At 34.9% G+C, this 25,771-nt stretch overlaps 1 protein-coding gene across 2 annotated transcripts in view; it reads right to left on the bottom strand.

The window, feature by feature from the left end:
* Positions 1–25,771, bottom strand: part of PIGN (phosphatidylinositol glycan anchor biosynthesis class N) — a 102,237-nt gene that overhangs the window by 62,652 nt on the left and 13,814 nt on the right. For both annotated transcript variants that reach the window (XM_024754924.1, XM_024754925.1), the window contains exons 6-13: positions 24,610–24,716; positions 20,038–20,162; positions 18,792–18,922; positions 17,783–17,899; positions 15,334–15,374; positions 12,399–12,458; positions 11,075–11,167; positions 9,960–10,015 (exon numbers count right to left, since the gene is read on the bottom strand). In XM_024754924.1, the coding sequence (XP_024610692.1) occupies positions 9,960–10,015; positions 11,075–11,167; positions 12,399–12,458; positions 15,334–15,374; positions 17,783–17,899; positions 18,792–18,922; positions 20,038–20,162; positions 24,610–24,716 (730 nt within the window). The remainder of the gene's footprint in view (positions 1–9,959; positions 10,016–11,074; positions 11,168–12,398; positions 12,459–15,333; positions 15,375–17,782; positions 17,900–18,791; positions 18,923–20,037; positions 20,163–24,609; positions 24,717–25,771) is intronic.

Raw genomic sequence — 25,771 nt, 5'->3', positions numbered from 1 at the left:
AAAACAAAAATAAACAAATGGGACCTAATGAAACTTCAATGCTTTTGCACAGCAAAGGAAACCATAAACGAGACAAAAAGACAACCTTCAGAATGGGAGAAAATATTTGCAAATGAAGCAACTGACAAAGGATTAATCTCCAAAATTTACAAGCAGCTCATGCAGCTCAATATTAAAAAAACAAACAACCTAATCCAAAATTGGGCAGACGACCTAAGCGACATTTCTCCAAAGAAGATATACAGATTGCCAAGAAACACATGAAAGAATGCTCAACATCACTAATCATTAGAGAAATGCAAATCAAAACTACAATGAGATATCATCTCACACTAGTCAGAATGGCCATCATCAAAAAATCTACAAACAATAAATGCTGGAGAGAGTGTGGAGAAAAGGGCACCCTCTTGCACTGTTGGTGGGAATGTAAATTGATACAGCCGCTATGGAGAACAGTATGGCAGTTCTTTAAAAAACTAAACATAGAACTACCATACGACCCAGCAATCCCACTACTGGGCATATACCCTGAGAAAACCATAATTCAAAAAGAGTCATGTACCACAATGTTCATTGCAGCTCTATTTACAATAGCCAGGATATGGAAGCAACCCACGTGTCCATGGACAGATGAATGGATAAAGAAGATGTGGCACATATATACAATGGAATATTACTCAGCCATAAAAAGAAACGAAATTGAGTTATTTGTAGTGAGGTGGATGGACCTAGGGGCTGTCTTACAGAATGAAGTAAGTCAGAAAGAGAAAAACAAATACCGTATGCTAAAACATATATATGGAATCCAAAAAAAACAAAAAAAAGGTCATGAAGAACCTAGGGGAAAGATGGGAACAAAGACACAGACCTAATAGAGAATGGACTTGAGGACACGGGGAGGGGGAAGGGTAAGCTGGGACAAAGTGAGAGAGTGCTAATGTATATATGGTACACACTACCAAATGTAAAATAGATAGCTAGTGGAAAGCAGTTGCATAGCACAGGGAGATCAGCTCGCTGCTTTGTGACCAGGTAGAATGGTGGGATAGGGAGGGTGGGAAAGAGGGAGATGCAAGAGGGAAGAGATATGGGGATATATGTGTATGTATAACTCATTCATTTTGTTATAAAGCAGAAACTAACATATCATTGTAAAGCAATTATACTCCAATAAAGATGTTTAAAAAATGCTATCAAAATATTGCAGACCTAAAAAAGGAAGAAAAATAAAAGAATGTACCTTGCTATTCTTAAAGCACCTAACAATTTGCTAAACTAAATAAAAAAAGGGAAAAAAAGCTTGTCCGGAAATAAATTACTTAAGCTAATTTATGTTCTCAAGTGAAGTCTTAAAAAAAAATAAACATTTTTAAAGAGAAATACTTGTTATATTACATTAAATACATATTTTATATGAAATATTACATTATATATGGAGTATTAGAAAACATGGTCAGTCTAATTTATATTTTTCTAAATGGACTCTATAAATTTAGGGACATACCAAAGGTTCAGAATGTGTCTGGAATTCATCAAAATGTTCTATACAAACCTCACTGTTGCATTATGACATTAAAGACTCTTATAAACGTGTTCCCCATGTAATTTTTTTAGTTTTCCATAAGTTGAGAAAGAGTGCAAAATACGTCTTAGTATCACATATTTTAAACATAAAGAAGTTTTGTGAGAAATAAAAGACATGTAAAAAAGACAAAACAAATAACAACCAAAGAAGGGGGGTTAGCAAGGGAGTAATCAAAGGAGTAATGTATACAAATTAAAATGAATAACGGGGAGCTGCACGTGCCAATGCTGGTAAATCTTGAAAATCATACTGAAGGGAAAAAAAGAGAATTGTAGAAAAAAAAATTGGTAGATATTAAAAATAGGGATTCAATTATATTACACCACTTTACTTCTTAAGAAAAAAAGAGGATCTAAAGAAATATGGTAAAATGTTAACATTTTAAAAACCTGGATTGTAGGTACAAGGATTTTTGTTATAGTCTTCATTCTTTTCAGTGTGTTTGAATAATTTCATAATTAAAATAAAAGAATATGTTAGCCAAAGGGATATATACATACACATACATAGGTACACATGATATATATATATATAGACAGATACATAAGAAACTGCAGCTACACCTCCAGGAACAAAGACTGTAAAGACTGGAACACACCAGGCACGGGAACTTTTTGTTATCATCTGTGTGACTTTTATTGTGAAGATGTATTACTTTTTTTTTCTTAATTCATTTATTTTGTTTTATTTATTTTTGGCTCTGTTGGGTCTTTGTCGCTGCATGCTGTCTTTCTCTAGTTGTGGCGAGAGGGGGCTACTCTTTGTTGTGGTGCGCAGGCTTCTCATTGCAGTGGCGTCTCTTGGTGCGGAGCACAGGCTCTCGGCGTGCAGGCTTCAGTAGTTGTAGCACACGGGCTCAGTAGTTGTGGCACACAGGCTTAGGTGCTCCGTGGCATGTGGGATCTTCCTGGACCAGGGATTGAACCCGTGTCCCCTGCATTGGCAGGCGGATTCTTAACCACTACACCACCAGGGAAGCCCCAAGATGTATTACTTTTTCATTCACATTTTACTAACCAGATTTTTAAAATAATTAAAACATTAAAATTTAACCATAGTTTCTGGCTATGATGGAGAAGCTTTGGTATACCAATGCTCCCACCAGGAACAACCAGAAAGCCTGATAAAACAAAATTAAAAATAAATTTGAAGGTACTGGAGAGCTAGCAGACCCTTGATGGTCTTGAGACCATCAAGAATTGAAGGGTTTGGACCCTAGAAAGAAATCACACAGAAAATTGTAACCCTTAGGGCATCCGTACACAAGGAAAAAGGCTGAGAATTTGGGCAGATGGCTGCTGCCAGGATGTAGAGAATCCAACAAAGCCTTTGGCAATCTTATCAGACTGTAGAGATAAAAATTAAGGTTTGCAGCATCCCATGAAGCCGGGACTTGAGGACCCAAAAGAGAATAAAAATAAGAGAACAATATACAATTTTCATTCTGGATTTTTAAAAAAAAGACATGAAAAGAAGGTTATCTGGAATTACTTAAACTAATTTATTTAATACAGATTCTGAAGTGAAGTCTTAAGAAAAATGAGAGAAGGAATTTTTATAAGCAAGAATTTATATATGGAGAACTCAGATAAAGAAACAGAGGCCAAGTGCTGGTAAGAGGAAAGGTGAACTTTACACTCAGCTGAATTCTTCAGCTGTTTAGGACAAGAGGACAAGAAGTTGGGGAGAAGGCACCTGACAAGTAGGACAGTAATCTCAAGATATATGAGAGAGAAAATCTGGTGTTTAGGAGGCACCTAAGAGGAAGGGCTCTAGCTAACACAACAAGCTTCAGCTGAGATCCCTGGGTGGCTCCACTCTAAGAGCAGACACAAACCAGTGGGAAGAAGAGACAAAGAAACAAACTGCAACACAGCTTTGAGTCAGCTACTGCTCTGCGCCTGTCAGAGGTTAAGGTAAGACCTCTCCAGAGAATGAGACAATCCAGAGCTTCTAAAACTTTTAATGTACAATGATAAGGGTTCATTTAAAAACTACCAGACTCAACAACAGGACCAACTGACAAAGGACAACAGTAACAAAGTCACAAACAATACGGTTATTGGTGTTATCAAGTACAGACTTTAAAATAATTGTGGTTAATATATTCAATAATGGAGAATAAGACAGAAAATTGCACCATGTATCTGGAATCTACTTTTTACAATAAATTGAAATAAAAATCCTAGAACTGAAAAACAAGTGATAACTGATAGCCACAAACTAGACAAAGCAGAAGAGAGATTTGGTATATCAGAAGATAGGTCAATAGAAAATATCTTGCCTCAACCTTGAAGAGCAGAAAGAAAATACAGAAAAGACCATTTAAACAATCAACCATACACATCATTGTGAACAGGAACATATATATGTATTTCTCCTGTATATATACACACACACACACACATATATATACACACATAATTGGAATCACCAAGAGGGAGAAGAGAGAGAATTTGGCAGAAGTAATATTTATGATAATAGCAACACGACATTTCTACATAGTAATTTGTATGAAAATTTTTCCTCTATTGACAAAATATTTTATATTGAAAACATCAAGTTTTAAAAGAATCTATTACCAACATGTGAAGCTTAACTAAAAAGCGAAAGAGAAATAAATATTGTGCACATTTCTGTGCTGTGATTTTGCTCTTGTTTCATTTTCTTCCGTAGTTATATGAACACTGTAGAAGAAACTAAACCATGTTTTAGAATTATCAAGACTTTCAGCATTTTTTCAGGGTGAACTAGTGTTGGAGGGTGAAATCTCCTTAAAATGCTACCCTCAGAAGTATTATATATTCTCTACTCAGATTTTTATTACAAAGATATTTCATTTGCATTTACAAATGATATTTTAGAGATACCTAATGATACCTACTCCATTCCTTCTTAGAATATTTAAAGGAAAAACTATATCAAGAAAACAAAGACAGAAAAAGCAGAAAAAAAAAGTATTTAGAGAATAATTTGTACTCCTTTAGGCTGACCAATGACATAGAATCTTATCTTTCATGTCATAATAAAGTAAATGAATATTTTCCAATATAGGTATGTGATGTATAAAAGTTACTTTTAAAAAAATTATTTATTTGTTTATTTTTGGCTGTGTCAGGTCTTTGCTGCTGTGCGTAGGCTTTCTCTAGTTGTGGCGAGCAGGGGCTACTCTTTGTTACGGTGCGCGGGCTTCTCATTGTGGTGGCTTCTCTTGATGCAGAGCATGGGCTCTAGGTGCGGGGGCTTCCACAGTTGTGGCTCGCAGGCTCTGCAGTGCAGGCTCAGTAGTTGTGGCTCATGGGCTTAGTTGCTACGCGGCATGTAGGATCTTCCAGAACCAGGGCTCAAACCTGTGTCCCCTGCATTGGCAGGAGGATTCTTAACTACTGTGCTACCAGGGAAGTCCCCAAAGTTACTTTTTTAAAAGAAGAATTTCGGGTTTGAGGCAGAAAATTACACTTTTAGTAAATAATTAGTAAATCAGATGGATGAAGTGGTAGAAAGATTCACATTAAAACAAATATTTAAAATTTGGTCCAAGGGAGGAATTTTAATCCATATCAGACTAAAAGAAATAAATATAGTAAAAAGAATCAAAGTATCTTTTGTCATTTTAGTAGAAAATATTAATATTAAAATATTCTGTTAAAATTTATTTCAGTTCCCTGAATTTAAATAGTGATTTTTAAATAAAATATAACAGATGCTTTGGCTTCTATTGGCAAGGTACAATATCTCCTTCCCATTTTCATTTTTTTCTAAAATATCTCTTAAGAGTCTTCTCTTGTTCTTTTCTCATTTCATGGAATTTTTTTCTTTTAATGTTTTTCTTATCTTAATTTAGCCTCTATACACACTTTTCAAATAGAAAGTGTTTTTTCCTCCTTTTTAAGGTACTTTCAAGGTAGCCAAACTATACTTTTTCTAGTCATGTAGCTCCACCTGCTGGTCATTCCTTGGCATAGACTCAGGGTCCATTAGACCCAATTTTAGTTTTGAGGGTTTTTTGAGCAGTTCTATTTGTCATAATGAATATTTCATGATTTTTATTCTTTCTTAGAGGTCTTTAAAATATCAAAGGTAAAATTTACTTATTTTTTAAATAATAGGATAAAATAGGATATGCAATTACCATATGGATCCATTGGACCCTTTTACAAGTCTAAGAGATGTTACAGGATCTTAGCAATCTTGTTCTTCCTCTATCTTGACACATTTGCTATTTCATCACCCTAGGAACTATTACATTATTCACCAATTATTCATGCTAGGAAAGACTAAATAAGAAAATGGAAGAATGGTAGAGAGATATTATTAAACCTAAATCTAGTGATGCTGGTGAAATTAATCACATAAGTAAAATCTCAAGACTGAATTTTCAGCTGTCAATATCCTAGATAAGTTTTCTTACATTTAAGAACTGATGAGTGAACAATATATTTCTAACCAGAAAAGGGAAATATGGTACTTATTCAAGAAGGAAGGACTTCATTGAACAATTATTTGTAACAAGAACCTGAGCTGTTTTACAAAAAGGATGTGTGACCACAGCATTCTTTCATATTTTATGATGTTTCTGTTCCAATAATTACTTGATATAGTTTCTAAGTGGACAATGCTAATATTAGGTGTATATATAAAGGTGACTGGAAGGAAAGAGATGGTGTAGAAATGAAAAAAACTCATTGGATTAGGGAAAAATAAAGAGCCCATTGTACTCAGATGATAAATGATGATAACTGTTTTTCCTGGTATACTGAACATATGTAACAGGGAAAACAGGATACTACTCATAATAGAAATATCCAGGAATAAAATAATGAGAAATGTATATTGGATGGGAAAAGATAAAATTTTACTTAGGGACATAACAGAAGATATAAATAAATAAAGTTCAATAGTGTAAAAACATCAATTCTCTCCAAATTGCTTCCTAAATATAGTGTAATAACCAAAGAATTTTTCATATAATTCAAGTTGATGATTCTAAAATTTATATGGAAGAATACATTTCTTTTTTATCTGTGCCCATAACTTTTATGATTTTGATTCATGCCAATGATTAGAATACCGTTTTGTTTTGTTTTTTGGGGTTTTTTTGCCGCACTGTGTGGCTTACAGGATCTTAGATTGAGCCCAGGCCCACGTCAGTGAAAGTGCCAAGTCCTAACCACTGGACCACCAGGGAACTATTTTTTGTTTCTTTTTAAATTATGTTTTATCAAAGCAATATATACATATAATTTTTTAAAATCAAAAATAGTACAGAGGGGCAAAATGACAACCAATGTATCCCCGCCCCACCCTTCTCGGCTCTCAGTTCCCCAACCCAGAAATAAAAACTTTTACATGTGTCTGATTTTAGTTATTCTGGTAGTTACCCTCATTTTTCTTAATAATATGCTTTTATTACTATATCTTTTTTAAAATTTTTATTTACTTATTTGTTTTTATTTTGGGCTGTATTGGGTCTTCATTGCTGTGCACAGACTTTCTCTAGTTGTGGTGAGTGGGAGCAACTCTTCGTTGCAGTGCGTGGGCTTCTCATTGCAGTGGCTTCTCTTGTTGCAGAGCACGGGCTCTAGGCACGAGGGCTTCAGTAGATGTGGCTCGCGGGCTCTAGAGTGCTGGCTCAGTAGTTGTGGCACACGGGCTTAGTTGCTCTGCGGCATGTGGGATCTTCCTGGGTCAGGGCTCGAACCCGTGTCCCCGGCATTGGCGGGCGGATTCTTAACCACTGCACCACTAGGGAAGCCCCTATTACTATTTCTTGACTTGATAACCTGAGATCCTTGCTGTTGACTCCCCACTGACTCTGTTCCTGCTGTCTCCTCCCACCTCAATATGGTTATATTACTATTTTTACCTCCTGGTGGCTACGTTGGTCACTTTAATAATCTAATACCCAAACCTCTACCTTATTCTCTCAACTATAGCTGGAATCATCTCCACATTCTTTTTTATGAGGACAATAGCACCAATATTATTCCATTTATATTTCTGCCTTCCAACCTGTAGCCTTGTACATTGCCGAAGTTGGTAACATTTGCATTCTATTCTGTAATCATTATTAAGTCTTCCTTGCTTTGTCTAAGGTTTGACTCTAAAAGCTGAAAATCAATATTTACATTATTTATGATTACTTAAATGCTGTTCACTCAGTAGCAAAGTTTTATACTATAATTAAATTTTCTCATCTATTTCTTTGAAGCCTTGATCCACATGCCAATCTTCAAATCTTTCTTACAGTCCCAACAATTGCTCAAAATCATGTCACATCTTAGGTTGCTTCAGATTTGAAGCCTGCTTTTATTGTACAATTTAAAATGTTTCCTTTCCCCCTAAGTTTCCAGTATATGGGGGGTGAAGAAATGACACCTTCCAGTGTTTCCTCCAGCTTCTCATTCAGTACATACATTACTTAAAATTCATTTCACTTCTTTTGAGTTCTACTTGCTGTTCTAATTTGGAGGATTTGCCTCCCATTTGGACCATTCTTGTACAATTTATCATTCTGTAGGTTTTTAGTTGCATTTTGCATTTTTTAAAAAATGCATCCTATACTTTTTCTCATTTTGTAAAGTTTGTGCTGCTTTTTTATTTATGGATACAACAGTTTCTCAGATATTTCTGAGGATTTAAATATTTTTAAGCTCTTTTCTATTCCTTCAGTTATCTATTTCCTCACGAGTCAATTCTTTGTTTTATCCAAGGCTTTTCTCGTCATACTGCAGGCTTTCAACGAATGATGATTTTCAGCCAGACAAGTTTGCAGGCAGGGTGGGTGAGCCAGTGGGTGAGAATCAACCATTCTGTTGGGGCCCCTGGTGACACAAAGCTAGCAGTGGCTCCGCAGGCAGGTGTTGAGCATGAAAGCAGGGGAAGTTCATGGTCAGCTCCCGGGCCAAGTGGAGGAAGGTGGGCAATGTGCACTTGAACCCCTTCCAGAAAAGCATTTCCCTGATCAGTCTTTCTCAAGTAGCTGATCTAAAGTAACTCTCAGTTACTTTCAATGTCCTGTGTATTTTCTTCATATCAAAAATTGATAATATATTTCTTGTTCATTTATTTGTTTATTTTGTTACTGTCTGACTATACCACTACATTACAAATAAACAGATGCATATGATATCTAAATGATATAATATAGGGCAAATTCTAATTGATAAAGACTTGGCTCATAGTCTTTATAAGTATATGTGATAATCCTACAATTAGGGACACTCCTCAAAAATAATTCTACTTTTGACATATGTAATATAATTAATTTCATTACTTGCAAATTCATAACTAACTTGTTAATGTCATAATTAATTAACATAACTTGTTAATGTCATAACTTGCAAAATCTTAATTTTGCTTTGTTTTTGCTCTCCTATACACACACACACACACACACACACACACACACACATACACACACACACAAAGGCAGGCTGCCATAGAGAATGATGTGATTACATGATTCAGAGGGCAATAGTTTCTAGTTTATGAATACTATACTAGTGCTATATAAGTTATAAAAAATAACTCCAATGAAGTCATTCAATCAGATCCTTACCACCCATATTTCAAACAGTTTTTATTTATTTTGGTCAAGAACAAAATCTCCCTAATTAAATGTGAATCCCTACTAACTGCAAACTAAGACCAAGGAGGCTGAGAAAACCCGCCCGAGTCGGTGGTGCAGAGCCACATTTATGACTCAAATCTCCCCATTCTCAGTTCAAGGAAAGTACGTCTTTCTGGATGTGGGACAAAATCTGCTGCCCACCAAAATCAACTCTCTTCTTTTCCCAAGTAGTTGTCAGTGTTTCCTAGAATTGTTTCATTGGCCTTTTCTTGTCACTTTTTATATTCTCCCCAGAGCCTCCTACATGTTTAACACTTTCCACCACCATCTTTATGCTGTTGGCTCCAAAATCTTAATAACCAATTCTCATCTCTATCTTGAGATCCAAGTCCTTATTTTTAACTAATTAACTGGTATCTTCAAATGTAAGTTGAACTCGGTAAATTCATCCTTACCTTTCATGCTAGCTCTTCTTTCTTTCTATAAGCCATAACGGCACAAGCATCTTCCCAATCAACCAAACCAAGAGCCCCACACCTTCCCAGTCAAGCCCTGTTGAATTTATCTCCTTAATGTTTCCTATATCTCTCTGCACCCCTATATCTCCTCTACCAGCCATTCAAAGGTATATAGCATCTGGTTCATTATTTATAAAACAAGAGAAGAGGCTTTCATTTAGAAGACTGCACTAACGTACCCAAAAAAGACAATGTTTCTAAGTACCTAATCTATCCTGTCAGGCTTTCAAACTCAGTGAAAAATGATTTCCTACAAGTTAATAAAAAAATATAAGAGACTTACTTAAATGGTGTGAACAAAAATGGTAAAGTAGCTTCTTTTTTCTGAGCCATTTTCACCTGGGAACCAAGTATGAAAATACTTTATATTATAAATGAGAAAAAAAAATTAATTTCATTTTGAAATATAAACATCCATTGAAATGGTTCTTCAGGGACAGAAATAAATGGAATTTTGTGTTGCTATATTATTTCATAAATATCTAAAGAAAATGTTAATATTATTGTACCATTACAATAAGCTGAGAATTAAGCATATCAAGCCTGCAAAATAACATATTGTAATGTAATTAAACTATACTTCTTTAATTCTTAGGAAACAAAATAAGCCAAGCTGCATTAACATATTCTGTTATTAAGAATAACAGAAAGGGACTTCCCTGGTGGCGCAGTAGTTGAGAGTCTACCTGCCAGTACAGGGGACGCGGGTTCGACCCCTGGTCCGGGAGGATCCCACATGCTGCGGAGCAACTAAGCTCGTGCACCACAACTACTGAGCCTGCGCTCCGGAGCCCGCGAACCACAACTACTGAAGCCCGTGTACCCTAGAGCCCACGCGCCGCAACTGCTGAGCCCACGCACCGCAACTACTGAAGCCTGCGTGTTCTAGGGCCAGGATGCCACAACTACTGAGCCCATGTGCTGCAACTACTAAAGCCCCTGCTCGCCGCAACTGGAGAAAGCCCGCGCACAGCAATGGAGATCCAACGCAGCCAAAAACAAAAAAGAATAACAGAAAGTTTCAGTTAGATGGTCACCTCTTTAAGCTCTTAATGCATATAATAATATACATGGAATGACAAGAAATGTTGCAATCTCTAATCCTACTTCTACAAGGCAAATTTCACTGATAAAGACTTGGTTTGTAGTCTTTATGAGCATATGTGGTACTCTAACAATTAGGGACACTCCTCAAAGGTAATTCTACACCCTTAAACTGATTCATGGAACCTGCACCTCAGATATGTGAAACTTTAGGACATTAGTTAAACACACAAAATTTAAAGATAATAAATTATAGAAAATCCTTTCTTGAAATGCAAAATCAAATATTTTCACTTAATATATACAATTTTAAAATTGTAGTAGCGTCCATTTTTGTGTGTGGTCTTGTTTTACCTTGAACTGTTCAAGAATCTGTACTGCATTTGTAAACATGCTCTCTGCTTTGAAGAGATCAGTGCTGTTAAGTATATCCACAGGAAGGGTTCCCTGTAAATAACAGACACTGATTTAATATTAGTACTAACAAAGCTCAAAATATTCTTATAAAACAAAACAGACGTACAAAGGAACCAATAGAGATGACATATGGACAAATTCTTGGAATAATTAAACAAAAAATCTTTTTAAAAACCATAACTAAAAAATGTTCTCTTAGTTTTTCTTACAAAGTAGATATAATAAAGTAAATAAAGCAAAAGAGATGAATTAAGTTCAATAAAACCTAACATTTATTTAAAGATTACTATGTGGCAGGCAGTGAACTAAAGGTGCTCTGCACACACACAAAATTACTATGGTGGGCCACAGCCAGCTCACTTAAAAAGAAATAATAAGAAAAATAGGACTATATTACTATGTATAGTAACGGTAAGGATTGTTTTGTGAAACGTTGGTTTCAGTGACAGACATACACACATACTTATGACTATAGGGGTCATATCAGAGTTCTGAGGTAGATGACATTATGTTTTTTAAGTTTGATTTGAAGGGCTAGAAAGAATGGCTGATGGGAATGGATTCTGTTTGTTTTTTAGCTTTTCAGCATCCAGTTCCCATTTTTAACAGCATTATCATTCTATGTTGAGATATCAGGTAGAGCATAGTAGGTCTCTAATGAGGCCCCCCCAGCCTTCCCTCACTGAAGGGTAGACAAATAACTGAGGCCAGACCACTCAAATGGTAAGCACTGGAATTTGACACTTGAGAGTCAAGGAACAGAGAGTACAACAGGTGTAATGCTACTCTCCCCTAGTGTCAGTGACCCTGCAGACTGGCCCTACCATGGGACCACGGTGAGCTTCTTTCTCCGAGTCTCTGGAGCACTCTTGGTTCCTGTTCATTTCCCAGTCTGGCCTTTGAAGACCCCTTTGATTTAGCAAACCAGCAATATCTTTTTAATAAATTTCCTTTAAATGGATTCAGTTTCTGCTTCTTACAATAAAAAATTACTTATATATTTTCATCATGTAACTAAAATACAAAGATATAAATCTATTTACATTTTAGAAAATAAAAAATTTTTAAGAAAAGCTATTAGGCTTGTGCTCCATGTTGTATTTCATACATAATTATGAGGTGTTACATCTTTAGAAAGAAATATAAAGGAAAAAAGTTTTAAATGTAATCAAAGATTATTCAGAAACACATAAAAAGTTAATTTTACTGTACAATAATTTTTTTTAATTCTGAGAGTTGATAAGAAAATTGTATTCTTTACCACTGAATTAAGAGGGAAGGGAACTCCAATAAGAGCAGCCATCAGTGGTGCAACATCAGCCTACAAACAGAAGAAGTTCAAATCTAAGAAGCTGACAGAGATCAACCAGGAAAGTAAATAATCTAATTAATATCACTGTAGTTTGAAAAATAACCATGATATTCATTATAATCCATTACCTTCAAACATTTATTTAATACATAGTAGGTACTGATCTCTAAAAAATGTCATTTGCTAGAGGTATGTGAACTTACGAAAACTTAAATTTGACAAGAAACCACTAGGAGCCCCAAATGTAAAACATATAAAAAGTTACTTATTCTAGATGCCAAAAACTTGACCACTTTATGCAACAGTGTTTGAGTATTATGAGAAGGATGCTTTGACTAGAAAATAAATAGCAAAAATAGACTTTAACTAAAGAAATATAAATATATAAATTAAAGACAGTATGTATCAGAAGGAGGTTTGTTTGCCAGCCAGTGAAGTCCAGAAAAGATACAAACCAGATAAGAGGCTCTTTGGACAAAAGACCTCAAATATCATTTTGGAGAGCTCCCTTCAAGTCCAGTTTCCCAGAAGAGTTGCTCATGCTTTCTGTCTCCATGGCCTCACCTCCCCATCACTCCCCAGGCCACTCTAACTTGTTTTGACTCTTTATCATTCTGTAGACTGCTCTTCCTAAAGAGCTAATAACCTCCATTTTTCTACAACTAATTGATTGCTTTTATGTTAGTCCATACAATTTTTCAGGGAGTAAAATACTTGGCTGTCAGAATGCTCAGTTTCAAACACTTGCTTGTGATCTCTGAGACCTTGGGCAGGTTATTTAACCTCTCCAATGCTTCAGTTTCCTTATCAGTTAAAAAAGAAATAAAAGTTTCTCCCTTACAGAGTTATGGCAGGATCAAATGAGACCAAATTTATAAAGTACCTGGCGCATAATAGTCCTGCACTAACCGGTGGCTACAAATGCTGTTGTGATGATTATAATTACGTTACCTCTTGGCAGTGCTGTGCGGACCACCCCCTCCTGGGCCTTAACATCCCTCCACTGAGTGCCTCCAATCTCACTGTGGGTTCTTTCCAGATACCTTCTCTAGCCCCCATTTAAAACTGGAGTTTGGTCCCAGGCTCTCAGTCTTACTTTTTACCATCTAGACTCTCTTTACCATCTCACAGAACACTGAAAACCCCATGGGCCGCCTAATCGCTTCCTCTCCTTCCCCCAGAATCCACCGTTGGCCTCCTCTGATCTAGTCTCCATGCTGCAGCCAGAGGAATCCTCTCACAGAAAATCAGATCATGTCACTCCCCAGGCTTTGAACACTTCAAAGGCTTCCTCAAGCTTTAGGATTAACTCCATAGGGCCCATGAGGCCCTGTGTGGTCCAGTGTCTACCTTATTCTGCCTCACATCAAAGCACGGTCTGCTGCTCTGTACACCCATTTCTTCAAGATCCTTTCAAATGCCACGTACCCGCTACCAGAGCTCTGGGCACATGCTGCTCCTCTGCCTGAAAAGCTCCCTTCCTCCTGCCTTGGCCTGGCAACTGCTACTCATTCTTCAATCGCAGCCCAAGTCTCAGTTTCTGGGGAAGCCTTTGCTGACCACACAGCCTATGAGATGTATCTGCTTTATACTCTGATGGCTTCACAGGCCTCTTTTGTTGTATATCACGGCTATAATTTTATGTTTGTTTGTATCATAAATACAAATAAAAGTAAAATTTATCTTATTCCTAAACTATAAGCTTCCTAGGGTAGGGAGTGTGTCAGCTTTTATTCACCATTATATCCCTTATACAAAGTTTAATGTTAATGTGTTATTGTTTCAATATTTTAATGTTAATGTTTGCATGATGTTTAAACATACTGCACACACACAACAGTGTTGGCAGAAGGAATGAATAAAGAATTCTCATCTAATGTAGATCTGAAGCAGTATTCAGAGAGCAATAGCTGAATCTATATTTAGTTTTTGATTATGATCCAGTCTATATAAAAAACATGTTCTTGTTTTATGGACTTCAATTTATTCCTATCCCTTTGACAGTGATTTTTATTGCAAAGTAATAGACTGCTATCTGATTCTATACATTGTCACTTACTTGGATAATAAGCATCCATCCAGAGCGAAGAGACCATTCTTAATATGCTGAGAAAGAACAGGCTTCTATAACCGTAAGCCTGAAAATGAGACCCTAGACCTTGGTTTATCCACCACAGTAAGGAATGTCAGCTTGTGAGGTGACTGGAGAAGTAAGGTATTCCCGCCATTTTGGAGGCCACATACCAACGATGCCATGCCTTCCATAAATAGTAAAGATGGCTGTCTACACAGCATATCTTCAACAAGAAAAATCTGTGCTTCATATTTACAGATAATGTTACTGGTCTAACTTGATTAGGTTGGCCACGCATTTTCCTATAATGTAAGGTTTCTAGCTGAGTAATCTATATAGTCTTGTCACTTTTTCTCCATTGCATTTGTAAAAACTCTGGGTAGAATTAAAGATAAAATGGGTGTTAATAAAAAAGAACTGGTAACTGACACACTAACAGGAGAAAAACCCATAATGGGGTTTTATTAGATCTGTGCTTAAAGCAACTAAGCAAGGCAACCATGACAAGAAATCACAGAAATGTAACAGGCATGCAAATTTTAATTTGCATAATAATTCTTTAATTAGCCAGTGTTATTTGGAGGGAGGGCATCTTCTCTTTTCACTTTTATTTGCAGCTGCTTTTTTTATTTTGCCAAAAGGAAGATTACCTGGGGTTAAGATATTCTCATTTAATAGGATTTCCCTTGGTAACTGAAATGTTTTAGAAAAATCTTTTATCATTATTAATATACTTTTTTTCCAGACTTTTTTGGTCTAAACTTCTTATAGACGAAATTAAATCTGAACATGATTAAATATAATGAATACCTGATTGACATCTTGTCTCTTCCAGTTCTCCAATTTCCATTCTGAAATAAACAAATAAACACCAGAGCTGCTGTTAAGAATTTTTTTAAAAGATAAATCATTTTATTATTATAAGTGGTCAGTGGAAACGAAAGTATTGGTAAAGTTCATTTTAAGCCAAGTATGAACAAAAAGTGTGCTTAAGAAGGAAGAGCTATAAATTTTTTAAACTAGAATTTTAAAAGAATAACTGAAAAGTAAATAATTGATATTTTCTGTGGTAGTATATTAATTTGGAAATAATTTGGAGATAATTGTTTCAAAACATCCAAAGGCTAAGGAAGGAAAGATGGTAGTAAAAGGCACAATGATAACAACTGCCAGCATGACTACAACTAATGACAGTCGTGTTCCAGGGAATTATTAAGGCAACCAATAGCCCGTTAGTCAATCTAAGCTTTTCTTTTTTCTGTAATGAGAGTTGCTTGCAAAATATTTGAAATTTTTTAGCTCTGATGCTCCTACAGTCACTAATCCCAAATGTGAAAGTAGTATAGTGAGTTCCTATTAAAACTGCCTCATTCCCCTATCTTTCTACATATAAATTCAGAAATTTCAATGAACAGTAATCAAAACAAATGATTATGAGGGCATGTCTTGATTTTAAGACTTTGTTTTTGACTTTAAGATATATTACCCAAAGGGTTCTAAGGCATTTTTATGATGAAGTTTCCTTTAATAAGCTAAAAAAGTTTAAAAATATGATCCTAATTTTACCAGTCAGCTACTAAAAATTCAGACTAATCACCTGATGAGGAAGAACATGCACATTCCCTTTCTCTGTACCTTATGATACCAAATATCCATATAAGAAAAAATACATTCTTTCAGTAATGATTCTTGAAGTCATATGATTCTAAAATGTTAAGTCACTGAGAAATCAACTGCCAAAAGAAAGTTCTGTCTCCTAAGTATTCAATACAAACGTACTATTTAACCTAGCTTCTATTTAGATTCAATCTAATCCATTTAACACAGAGCATAAGAATATAAAATGGTGCAGCTGCTTTGAAAAACAGTTTGGCAGTTTGCAAAAAATAAAACATAGAGGAACACATGATTCGTTAATTCCACTCCTAGGTACCTGCCCAAGAGAAATAAAAACACATATGCACTCAAAACCTTTTACACAAATGTTCATTGAGTCATTATCAAAACAGTTCAAATGTGGAAACGACCTAAATGTCCATAAGATGACAATGAAATATGGCATAGACATACAATGGAGAGAGAAGTAAGGAGTGACTGCTAATGGGAAGGGATTTGGGGGGTGGTGGTGGCAAGGAAATGTTTTGTAATTAGATAGTAGAGGCAATTGCATAATCTTGTGAATATACTAAAAAAATTTAATCATACACTTTCAAAACATGAATTTGATGGTATGAGAATTACATCTCAATAAAAAGTAAACAAAAAAAAAAGAAAGAAAGTGTGTAGGAAAATTTTATTATACAAACCAAAAAGTCTTCTATGGTAGAAATACCTAATACAGCTGGGAGTCCACATCCCTGGAGAAGGTTTTAAAAGGAACATTTCTAGGGCTTACCCAGACTCATGGAATCAAAATACCTACAGACAAGGTCTGGAAATCTGTAACTTTTTTTTTTTTTTTGCGGTACGCAGGTTTCCCACTGCTGTGGCCTCTCCCATTGCGGAGCACAGGCTCTGGACGCACAGGCCCAGTGGCCATGGCTCACAGGCCCAGCTGCCCCACGGCATGTGGGATCCTCTCGGACCGGGGCACGAACCCATGTCCCCTGCATCGGCAGGCAGACTCCCAACCACTGCGCCACCAGAGAAGCCCTGTAACTTTTTTTTTTAAATCTGTATTCTTAACAAGTGCTTTGAATGAGTCTGACACAAGTAATCCAGAGAAAGGCATTTCAGAGGAATTTATTTTGTCCAATTAGTAAAAGCTTTGAAACGCTAAAATACCCTTACCTTACAAAATAACCAGAGCTCCAAGAAAAAGCAATTCCTTTTCGTCATGGATTGAGAAGGAAGGGAGGCTTGGGCAACAGAGAGAGCCTTCAAAAGTACTAGAGTCAGGGCAAAATCTGTCCGGTTTTGAAATATCAATTGTGACATATGTGTGATTTATCTAATTGATAGTCTTTGCAGGTAAGATCTAAGCCAAGGGTTTAATCTAAGTCCTGGAATAATAAGGTTTGTGAAAAAAAATATTAAAACTTATACTTGAACTTTCACAAGGCAAATAACTAACAATTATATTTCAAGCTGAATATTATAAACCAAATAATATGAACTATACAAAAGTAATACATAGAAATATTAATGACACAAATATCAAAATGAAAGCTATAACTTGAAAAGTAATTTTTTTAAGTTAAACTTTGGTTTTATTTTAAAATGTCACATTTATAAAAACAATAAAGATAAATGTTCATACCTTGCAAATATGTATCATCAAATTTCTGAGCTAACACTTTTTGAGGATACTTGATTCCAGCTCCCCAAGTGACAAAAGGAGTACAAGTCTCTAAAGGATGACCAGCTCCATGGGAACCTACAAATAAGACACAAAGAGTAATAAGACAAGTATCAATATATAAGAATTAACTTATACCTAAGTATTTTTTAATACTTAGTTTTAAAGAGTTGATCTCTATATAGCTAATTCTAGCCACCATACTCCCAAATGTTTGCATCTCTATTTAACAATTAGTTTCTAAATATTCCCAAAGAAAGTCAGAGCATCAACAACAAACAGGCAAAAACAAAAAGCAGAACATCTGTTGAGTGACTGGTTGAAAGAAGAATAATAACAATAAGACTTGGAGGAGATGCCACCAGAGTAGTACCAAAGGCAGAAAGAACAGGTAAAGCTCCTTTGGGGAGTAACCACCCAAGTTTGAGGCCAGGTCTGCTCTGAAGAGGATAGCAAAGTCTCTATATGCTTTTCTTCCAGGCCACTCTGGCTGGTATAGCCAAAAGCCCTTTATAAAGTGGAACCGGCTCACAAGAATTCTACATTGTGATTTGGTGACCCAAACCTCAGCTTTGCCTTATTTTGTTCTCTGTGCACACACTGTGTTTGCCTTGGGAATCTCACAGGGGGGATAGGCTCATCTAGTAGTACCCTCAGTAATACCACCTTAAACTCACCCCCTCTGCCATCACATACAGTTAATTCTAGGTGGATAATCAGTATTTTTTGTTTTCTTCACCACACTTTTCTCTAATTTCTCAAGTTAAATGAGAGTATATTCCCTTCACAGTTAGAAGAAAGATTATATAAGATCAGTCTTTTATACACTAACATTTTATGCATGCTATTATGTGCTAGACAGTTTGCATATACTAAGATATCTAATCCTCTTCAACATTACAAGACATTTGCAAGCTACATTTACCACTGCTTTAATCGTAAAGTATATATCATTTAGAAACAGACTAACCCCAGTCTGTCATTCCATGGTCAGCAGTAAAGATAAATGCTGTTTTCCCATCATTTCCGTAAAAATCTTTAAGAGTAGACACAATTTCTTTCACTCCCTCATCAACTATTTTAATATTGTTCAAATATTCCCTGTTTAAAAAGAAAGAGAAGAGAAAATTAAATTATATTAATTACATTAATTTGGAAAAATCAAATTTATTCAACATGAACTTATAAAGTCAATAACTTGAAGTACTTTTAGATCTCATCTTTAATATTTTTTTAAATCAGAGCTCTTTAGAGTGTTAAAAGTAATTTTCTTCTCTTAAAGAAGTAAAAACATCTGGAATCATTTTCAAAAATGATTTTTAAAAAGATATTGATTAGCAAATAGATTTTAAGGAATGCTTTTTAAGTCTCAAATGCAACAATGATGACTTTTAAGTTCATGCCTCTCATAATGTAAACTATATTGCTCTTTCCACATTAGTAATAGGTAAGCATCACTGTTTCAACTATAGAATATTTCCATCCCTTAGAGTGTTTGTGATATAAACCACTATAATATATTTTGAACAAACTATATTTAAGCTTTCCATACAGTTGAACAAGGATGGTTTGGTATAAGTTTTATCACTTAAGACAATGCATTGTGTTAAAGAAGGGAAGCATGAGGTATTCATTACTGGCAGCTAGCCAATAGGCTTTACAGTTAGTTAGACTAATCTAAACCAAATTCAAAATGAAGAATAAAAGTATAACATGAATTCTTCCTTTCTTACGGTCTTCAAAAGTGAGAAAAATAGTGGCCGTTTTATATAAGGAGTACTACTGAAACATCACATACAAAACTTTATACTGTTATCTGCTAGATACAGCACTGATTAAATGGAACATAAGGAACAGCTAATTACGTCTTTTTGTGATATAAATATTAACACCATAAAAATGCTTTTTATTTCAAAATTTACTAAAATACTTCTAAAATATAAGTTTTTTCTCCCTGACCTGATAAATGAAGAATATGGAATACACATACAGGATATATTTTACTTATATTAATGTGCAGTGTGGTCACAGCACATGTGACTTTAGCCACTATATCATACTACATCTCATATAAATGAGAACTTATTCTACTTTAGAGTTATTTAAAATATAAGTTCTGTTGTGATCATTACAAAGAAAACATTATAATAATATTTTAAAAGTTCAAACAGGCGTTTCCCTCAAAACCATGAAATTAAACACAGCATTAAAATTACCTTGACGATGGTCGGTGAGCATGTCCATTTGTATCTATTCCTAATAAATGTAAGAAAAGAACTATTTTGTCTTCATTTAGTTTAGAAAACAAAGATTGGTTGTTTCTGGCAGCATGAAAGAATTCCTATATGTAACAAATCAGTTAAAAAATTTTAGTTCATTTATTTTATTTAAAAAGTAATTCCAATGAAAACATTTAATTAAATTTATACATAACTATAAAATTAAATTATCCTATTTTGTTTAAATTTGTCCTCAGGACCTACCAACACAAAGTACTTGTCAGTTCAGACATCTATGTTCAAATAACGAGTGAGCTATTTTCTGTGTTATAATTAGGCTGAAAAAAGGTTATAGAACGGGGATCTCGTTTTCATGAAGTTCTCATAACATTGAATAAAATATAGCAGACTGAAGAACTATTTTGACAAGAGTCAAAAGTAAAACGGTACTAGTGGCAACAGTTTAGGAACGCTTTATGAGTTTAAAATGTTTTCATACTTCTGTTGTCCTATGTTACCACCCTAGTCCAACCGTAGTCTCTCATTTGCAACATTGCAAATAGCCTCCTATTTCCTTTGACCCGAGACTAGAATCTGTTCTTCACATTGTATGATAGAAAAATGTCCACTTAATGAAAGGAAATACGGTTCAAAAATGATTAATTTCATAATGATAAACTGGATTCATAAAGCCCTCTAAGAAAAGGATTCATCCTGTGCTTACATACACATGAACATGTAAACAAGTACCTATGGAGAGTATTTTAAAATTATTTTAAATACGTCAACAGGCTGCCAAGATATATAATTATTGTTCACATAAATGAACTATAGAAGATGTTAATTTTAAGAATAAGAGGTATTTAACTTTCCAACAAAAGTCTGAAATATTATTTCAGATAATTCTTCATTATTACAAACATTAAAAATATAAATGGTGCCATCAGAGAAACCATCTAGTCAAGAATAGAAATAATTTTTTTTAAAAACATAAACATAATGCTACCAATCCTCCTTAAAAACATAAAATGGCCCCCTAACTTTCATATATGTATGAAATGTATATTCTACCTAGCCCCTTTCAAATACATTCTAATTAGCCCCTAAGAAATTTTAAATCTAGATGGAAATGGTACGTTTTTCAAGAGAAAGGAATTACATTCTGAAGATATAATTGAAAGCTGACAAGAAACAAAAAAACTTAGCAATTGAACTTGAGTCAAATTTACAATTTGTTTCATGACTGATAATATTCAGCTTTGTAAAAAGTGCTATTCATTCATATGTGGACACAAGATCTGGGAAGCCATGAAACACTTATCTTACAGAGCTCAGCCTATTAGATTCCCACTGCCTTTTAAAAAGTTGGTCTTTTGTACCTAAGAGATAGAATGCACTCCTGGCTTCTTTCCCCCCAATATTTAGTATAATTATGCCCACCAATCCCACTTTTCTTAGCTCAAAGACACTCATTCATTTTTGTACTTAACAAATATTTATTATACCTCATGGGAGACTGCTAGATGACTACCCCAGCATGCAGTCTCCCTTTCTCTACAAGTAAAACCTCTGATTTTATGGGACATGTCAGTGCTCCAAACTTAAAAGCTACATATTTCCTATTCTCTCTCACAGCTACATGTGCCTTTTTGGTTATGGCCAATGAGATATAAGTCAAACATTTCGGTCAAAGGACTATGTGGACCTAAGGCTTTTTGAAATAAATTTAATTTAGTAGGACAGAAGGTCCTTTTCGATTCCTCGTACTGTTGGCCTAAAACATTTAAAATAATGGCTGGAACTCCAGCATCTCTTGGGTTGTAAGACAACTCTGAAGCTAAAACCATGCTCTGAGGATAGAAGAGAAACTTAGGAGACTGGGTCTTAATGACATTGTGGAACCACTATGGCAATATTGGACTGCATCAATCTTGGGCTGCATACTTCTGGCATTATCTCTTATTGAGATAGAACTTCTAAGCAATATTTTTTTTCTATTACAGCGTTGAATTTAATCTAAATTAATCATGTATCTATGTACCAGACAATTCCATGATAGGAATTTAGATTTAACAATGTGAAAAAAACAGTATCTCTGCCATAAGATGTATATAGGATTGAAATTGTTTGGATTTTTTTGTTTGTTTTGTTTTGTTTTTAAATCCCCTCCTTTTTGCATAAACAGTACAGAAATGCTTGTTAGATCCAATGGCTTATAATATAGGCAGTTGTAAGCTTAAATAAAAGCAGAGTTCCTTTTAATCCTCTGGGATGTATTTGAACAGTTAGTCCTCACACATCTTTTTTTTTTCCATTCTTTTTTAGATTCTTTTCCCATAGGATTGAAATTGTCGCCAATGTATCAAAAATTACAGCATAGCATAATAAGGTACTAAGATAGAGGTATTAAGGGAATATAGAAGAGGGTTCTCTAAGTCAAACTGGAAGTGGGGTAAAGCAAAGGGAAGTCATGGAAGACCTAATAGAGGAGATGGCTATGGATATTTTACCACAATTTTTAAAAAAGTGAGTAGAAATTGGCATATATTTGTAAACCGTTTGACTAGAATTAAGCATGAGTCTCTGGCCAGGGCACAAAGTCCAGGTTGGACCCCTGACTCCCTCTCTAGCCTGATCTCAGACTGTGCTCTAGTAAGTGTTCCTGCCATGCTAACCTCCCCTTTTTTTCAGTTCCCCAAATCCATTATGCTGGCTCTCCTTTCAGGGCCCAAGTTCACATAACGCTGTTGGCCTGAAATACTCTTCTCTATATGCAATCCAGATCCATCCATTTCTTTGTCTCGTATACTTCTCCAGAGACTATCTCAAAACTCTCAGGAAAGTCTTCCTCTAACTGTTTAGTTTAGATCAGAATTTTCTAAAGATATATTCTTAGTCCCTGCATTTTTCCTTCACACCACTGATCATTGTTGATGATTTCATATTTTTGTTATTGATTAATGTACATGTCTCTATCATATCTTATGAAGTTGTAGGCAAATTTTTTTTCTAGTCACTACCATATCACCAACTAGCAGTGTTGTCAGGCCAGTCATTAGCAATATCTGCCTATCCACAAGGAATCAAATCCATGATTTTGGAACATTTTTGGCATGTTTACGAAATTAGAAGCCAAAGGCCTTTAAGCAGATACTAATATAAGTCAATTATATTAAGAAGTGATAGCAAAATAAATTGCTAATTATTTTTTTGAAGAGATTTTATTTAACTTGAAGGTCTTCCGTTTTGACAAAAGCATATGTTAAATGAAAAAAGAAAGCTTCAAGGAAAAATATTCTGATAAAAGAAATAGGGTTTATCAAAGAACACATTGAGCACTTAATTCCTGATAAGTAAATACAAAGAAAAATGCAGACACGTACTGACTGTTTACAAACAAACAATAAAAATGACTACATTATGGAGAAGTCCGCAATGTCAGTCCAAAGACACTACTGGTAAAAGGAAGAATCATTAAGGGTCAATCAATGAATGCTTCTTATAACAGATGAATTATGAGTTATAATTTGGAGATGAGAAAGAATAGATTGACAGAAAGGAGTGACCCAATATCCACAGCTGAGATTTTTACGGTTTGTGAAAATATAAATTCTATTGGATTCCTGGTGAAGCTGTGATGATTGTCACTAACAAATAGTCCAAAAAACTCGATATCTTAACAAAATTCAAATATTTTATTATGATTAACTTGTGAATTTGTTTTTGCTTATCTAATTTTTCTTTAAAGTACAAATTTTTTTAAACATCTACTTTATGTTATAATAAATGCATTAGATTTGAACAGTATTTTTCAGAAGACTTTCAAACAAATCACATGGTCTCACTACTTGTAAGAGACTGGTTCTGTGGTCAAAGAAAGATCAAGAAGGTTTACCTAGGATGATTCAGCAAACTAGGAAAGAAATGCAGGTTTCCTAAATCCAACCAAGGGCTCATTTTACTGTCAGAAACACGGAATTTAAGAGTTAACTTTTTTAAAAAATAAATCTATTTATTTAATTTATTTATTTTTGACTGCATTGGGTCTTTGTTGCTGCACACAGACTTCCTCCAGTTGTGGGAGCTACTCTTCGTTGCGGTGTGCAGGCTTCCCATTGCAGTGGCCTCTCTCATTGCAGAGCACGGGCTCTAGGTGCGTGGGCTTCAGTAGTTGTGGCGTGTGGGCTCAGCAGTTGTGGCTCGCAAGCTCCAGAGCACAGGCTCAGTAGTTGTGGCACACGGGCCTAGCTGCTCCACAGCAGGTAGGATCCTCCCAGACCAGGGATTGAACCCATGTCCCCTGCATTGGCAGGCAGATTCTCAACCACTGCGCCACCAGGGAAGTCCAGAGTTAACTTTTTTAAATTATTTTTTTTAAACTTCTATTAATTGGTTATTGTAGAATGTGTAATTTCCTAGAATCCAGTCTTTTTAAAGTAGTATGCTACAATAAAGAACTTTCAAGTTCATACAAATAAAAAAAACTAAGATGCATTTACTAACAAGTCAGTTTCTAGTACATTAGGTACAAATACGTGTGCTGTAGATTAGCCACTCAATAGCACGTACCTTCACGTTATCAAAAACCCAGGTATCCAGTTTTGTTACATCCTGGGCACCAAAATCCTCACTGTAAGCATCATAATTATGTGCAAAAACATGGTTTCCACTAGCACCTGAAAAGGAAATTTGGAGAAAAAAATTTTTAATGATCTGCCATGGACCATAGTTTATACTATAACCTATGCTGTTGTTTTAGTTCTCACAGTAACATATTCCAATTTTACAGATACACTACAAGTGAGTTAATTAACTTGCCAAAGTCACAGTGCTAATGAAACACGACAGCACAAGAGTAAACACCAAAGTTTGTCTCCCTGTAAGGATTAAACTATTCAAAGAATTTGTGCATCTAAGGATGGTACAATCTAAAATGGATGAAATCATTTGTTTTACAAAATTCCCTAACCAAGAAGAAAATTCAAATATTTCAATTCTTTTATTCATAAAATATGTGCATTTTTCTCAATATAAGGGAATAAATATTGCTTATTGCCAAATAGTTTGAAAGGGTCAACAAATATATTAATCTTACATATTTGTAGGATTTTATTAAGAATCTAATCAACTTAGTGAATTTCTGAGTTAGGCTCTTACAGCTCATAAGTAAGAGATATAACAAAATAATGACAAATCTCTTATAATATCAGCTTAGCTCTAATGATACTATTCTACTGTTCAGCCATTCTACTTCCCACATTCTAAGTAAAGATCTGAGTGGGTCTGTGGGTTGCCATAAGAAATGGAACATTCTTATTCGATTATCTCCAGGCGTCCTGTCCTATCAACTGTAGTCAGAAGTAGGGAGGTAAATTTGGTAACCATAGCAACTTAATCCATCCTCACTACCACCAGTCCCCCAAAAAGCTTAACTGCTTTCCAAAGAAGGGAGTATATAAATGGCAAGCAGTATGAGTTTTTTGACCTGCTCTACATAATAATGTTCTGTGACTATCATACAGAAAATTCTGAATATCTGTTTTACTTTTGAGACATATTATAATAATGTTTAGTAATTACAATTATTATATTATATTCTTGACTAAGTGTAAACCTTTTCATTAGGTGAAATGATCATAATGCTCTCACTAAAAAGCATTTAATGACATAAAATTCATATGGAATCCAACTGATTTTAGAAAATAATGTAAATGAATTTTCTAATCAAGAG

Source organism: Neophocaena asiaeorientalis, unplaced genomic scaffold (genome assembly GCF_003031525.2).
Source record: "Neophocaena asiaeorientalis asiaeorientalis breed wild unplaced genomic scaffold, Neophocaena_asiaeorientalis_V1.1 scaffold124, whole genome shotgun sequence".
Taxonomy (NCBI): Eukaryota; Metazoa; Chordata; class Mammalia; order Artiodactyla; family Phocoenidae; genus Neophocaena; species Neophocaena asiaeorientalis.
This window is presented reverse-complemented; position numbering and strand designations above follow the sequence as displayed.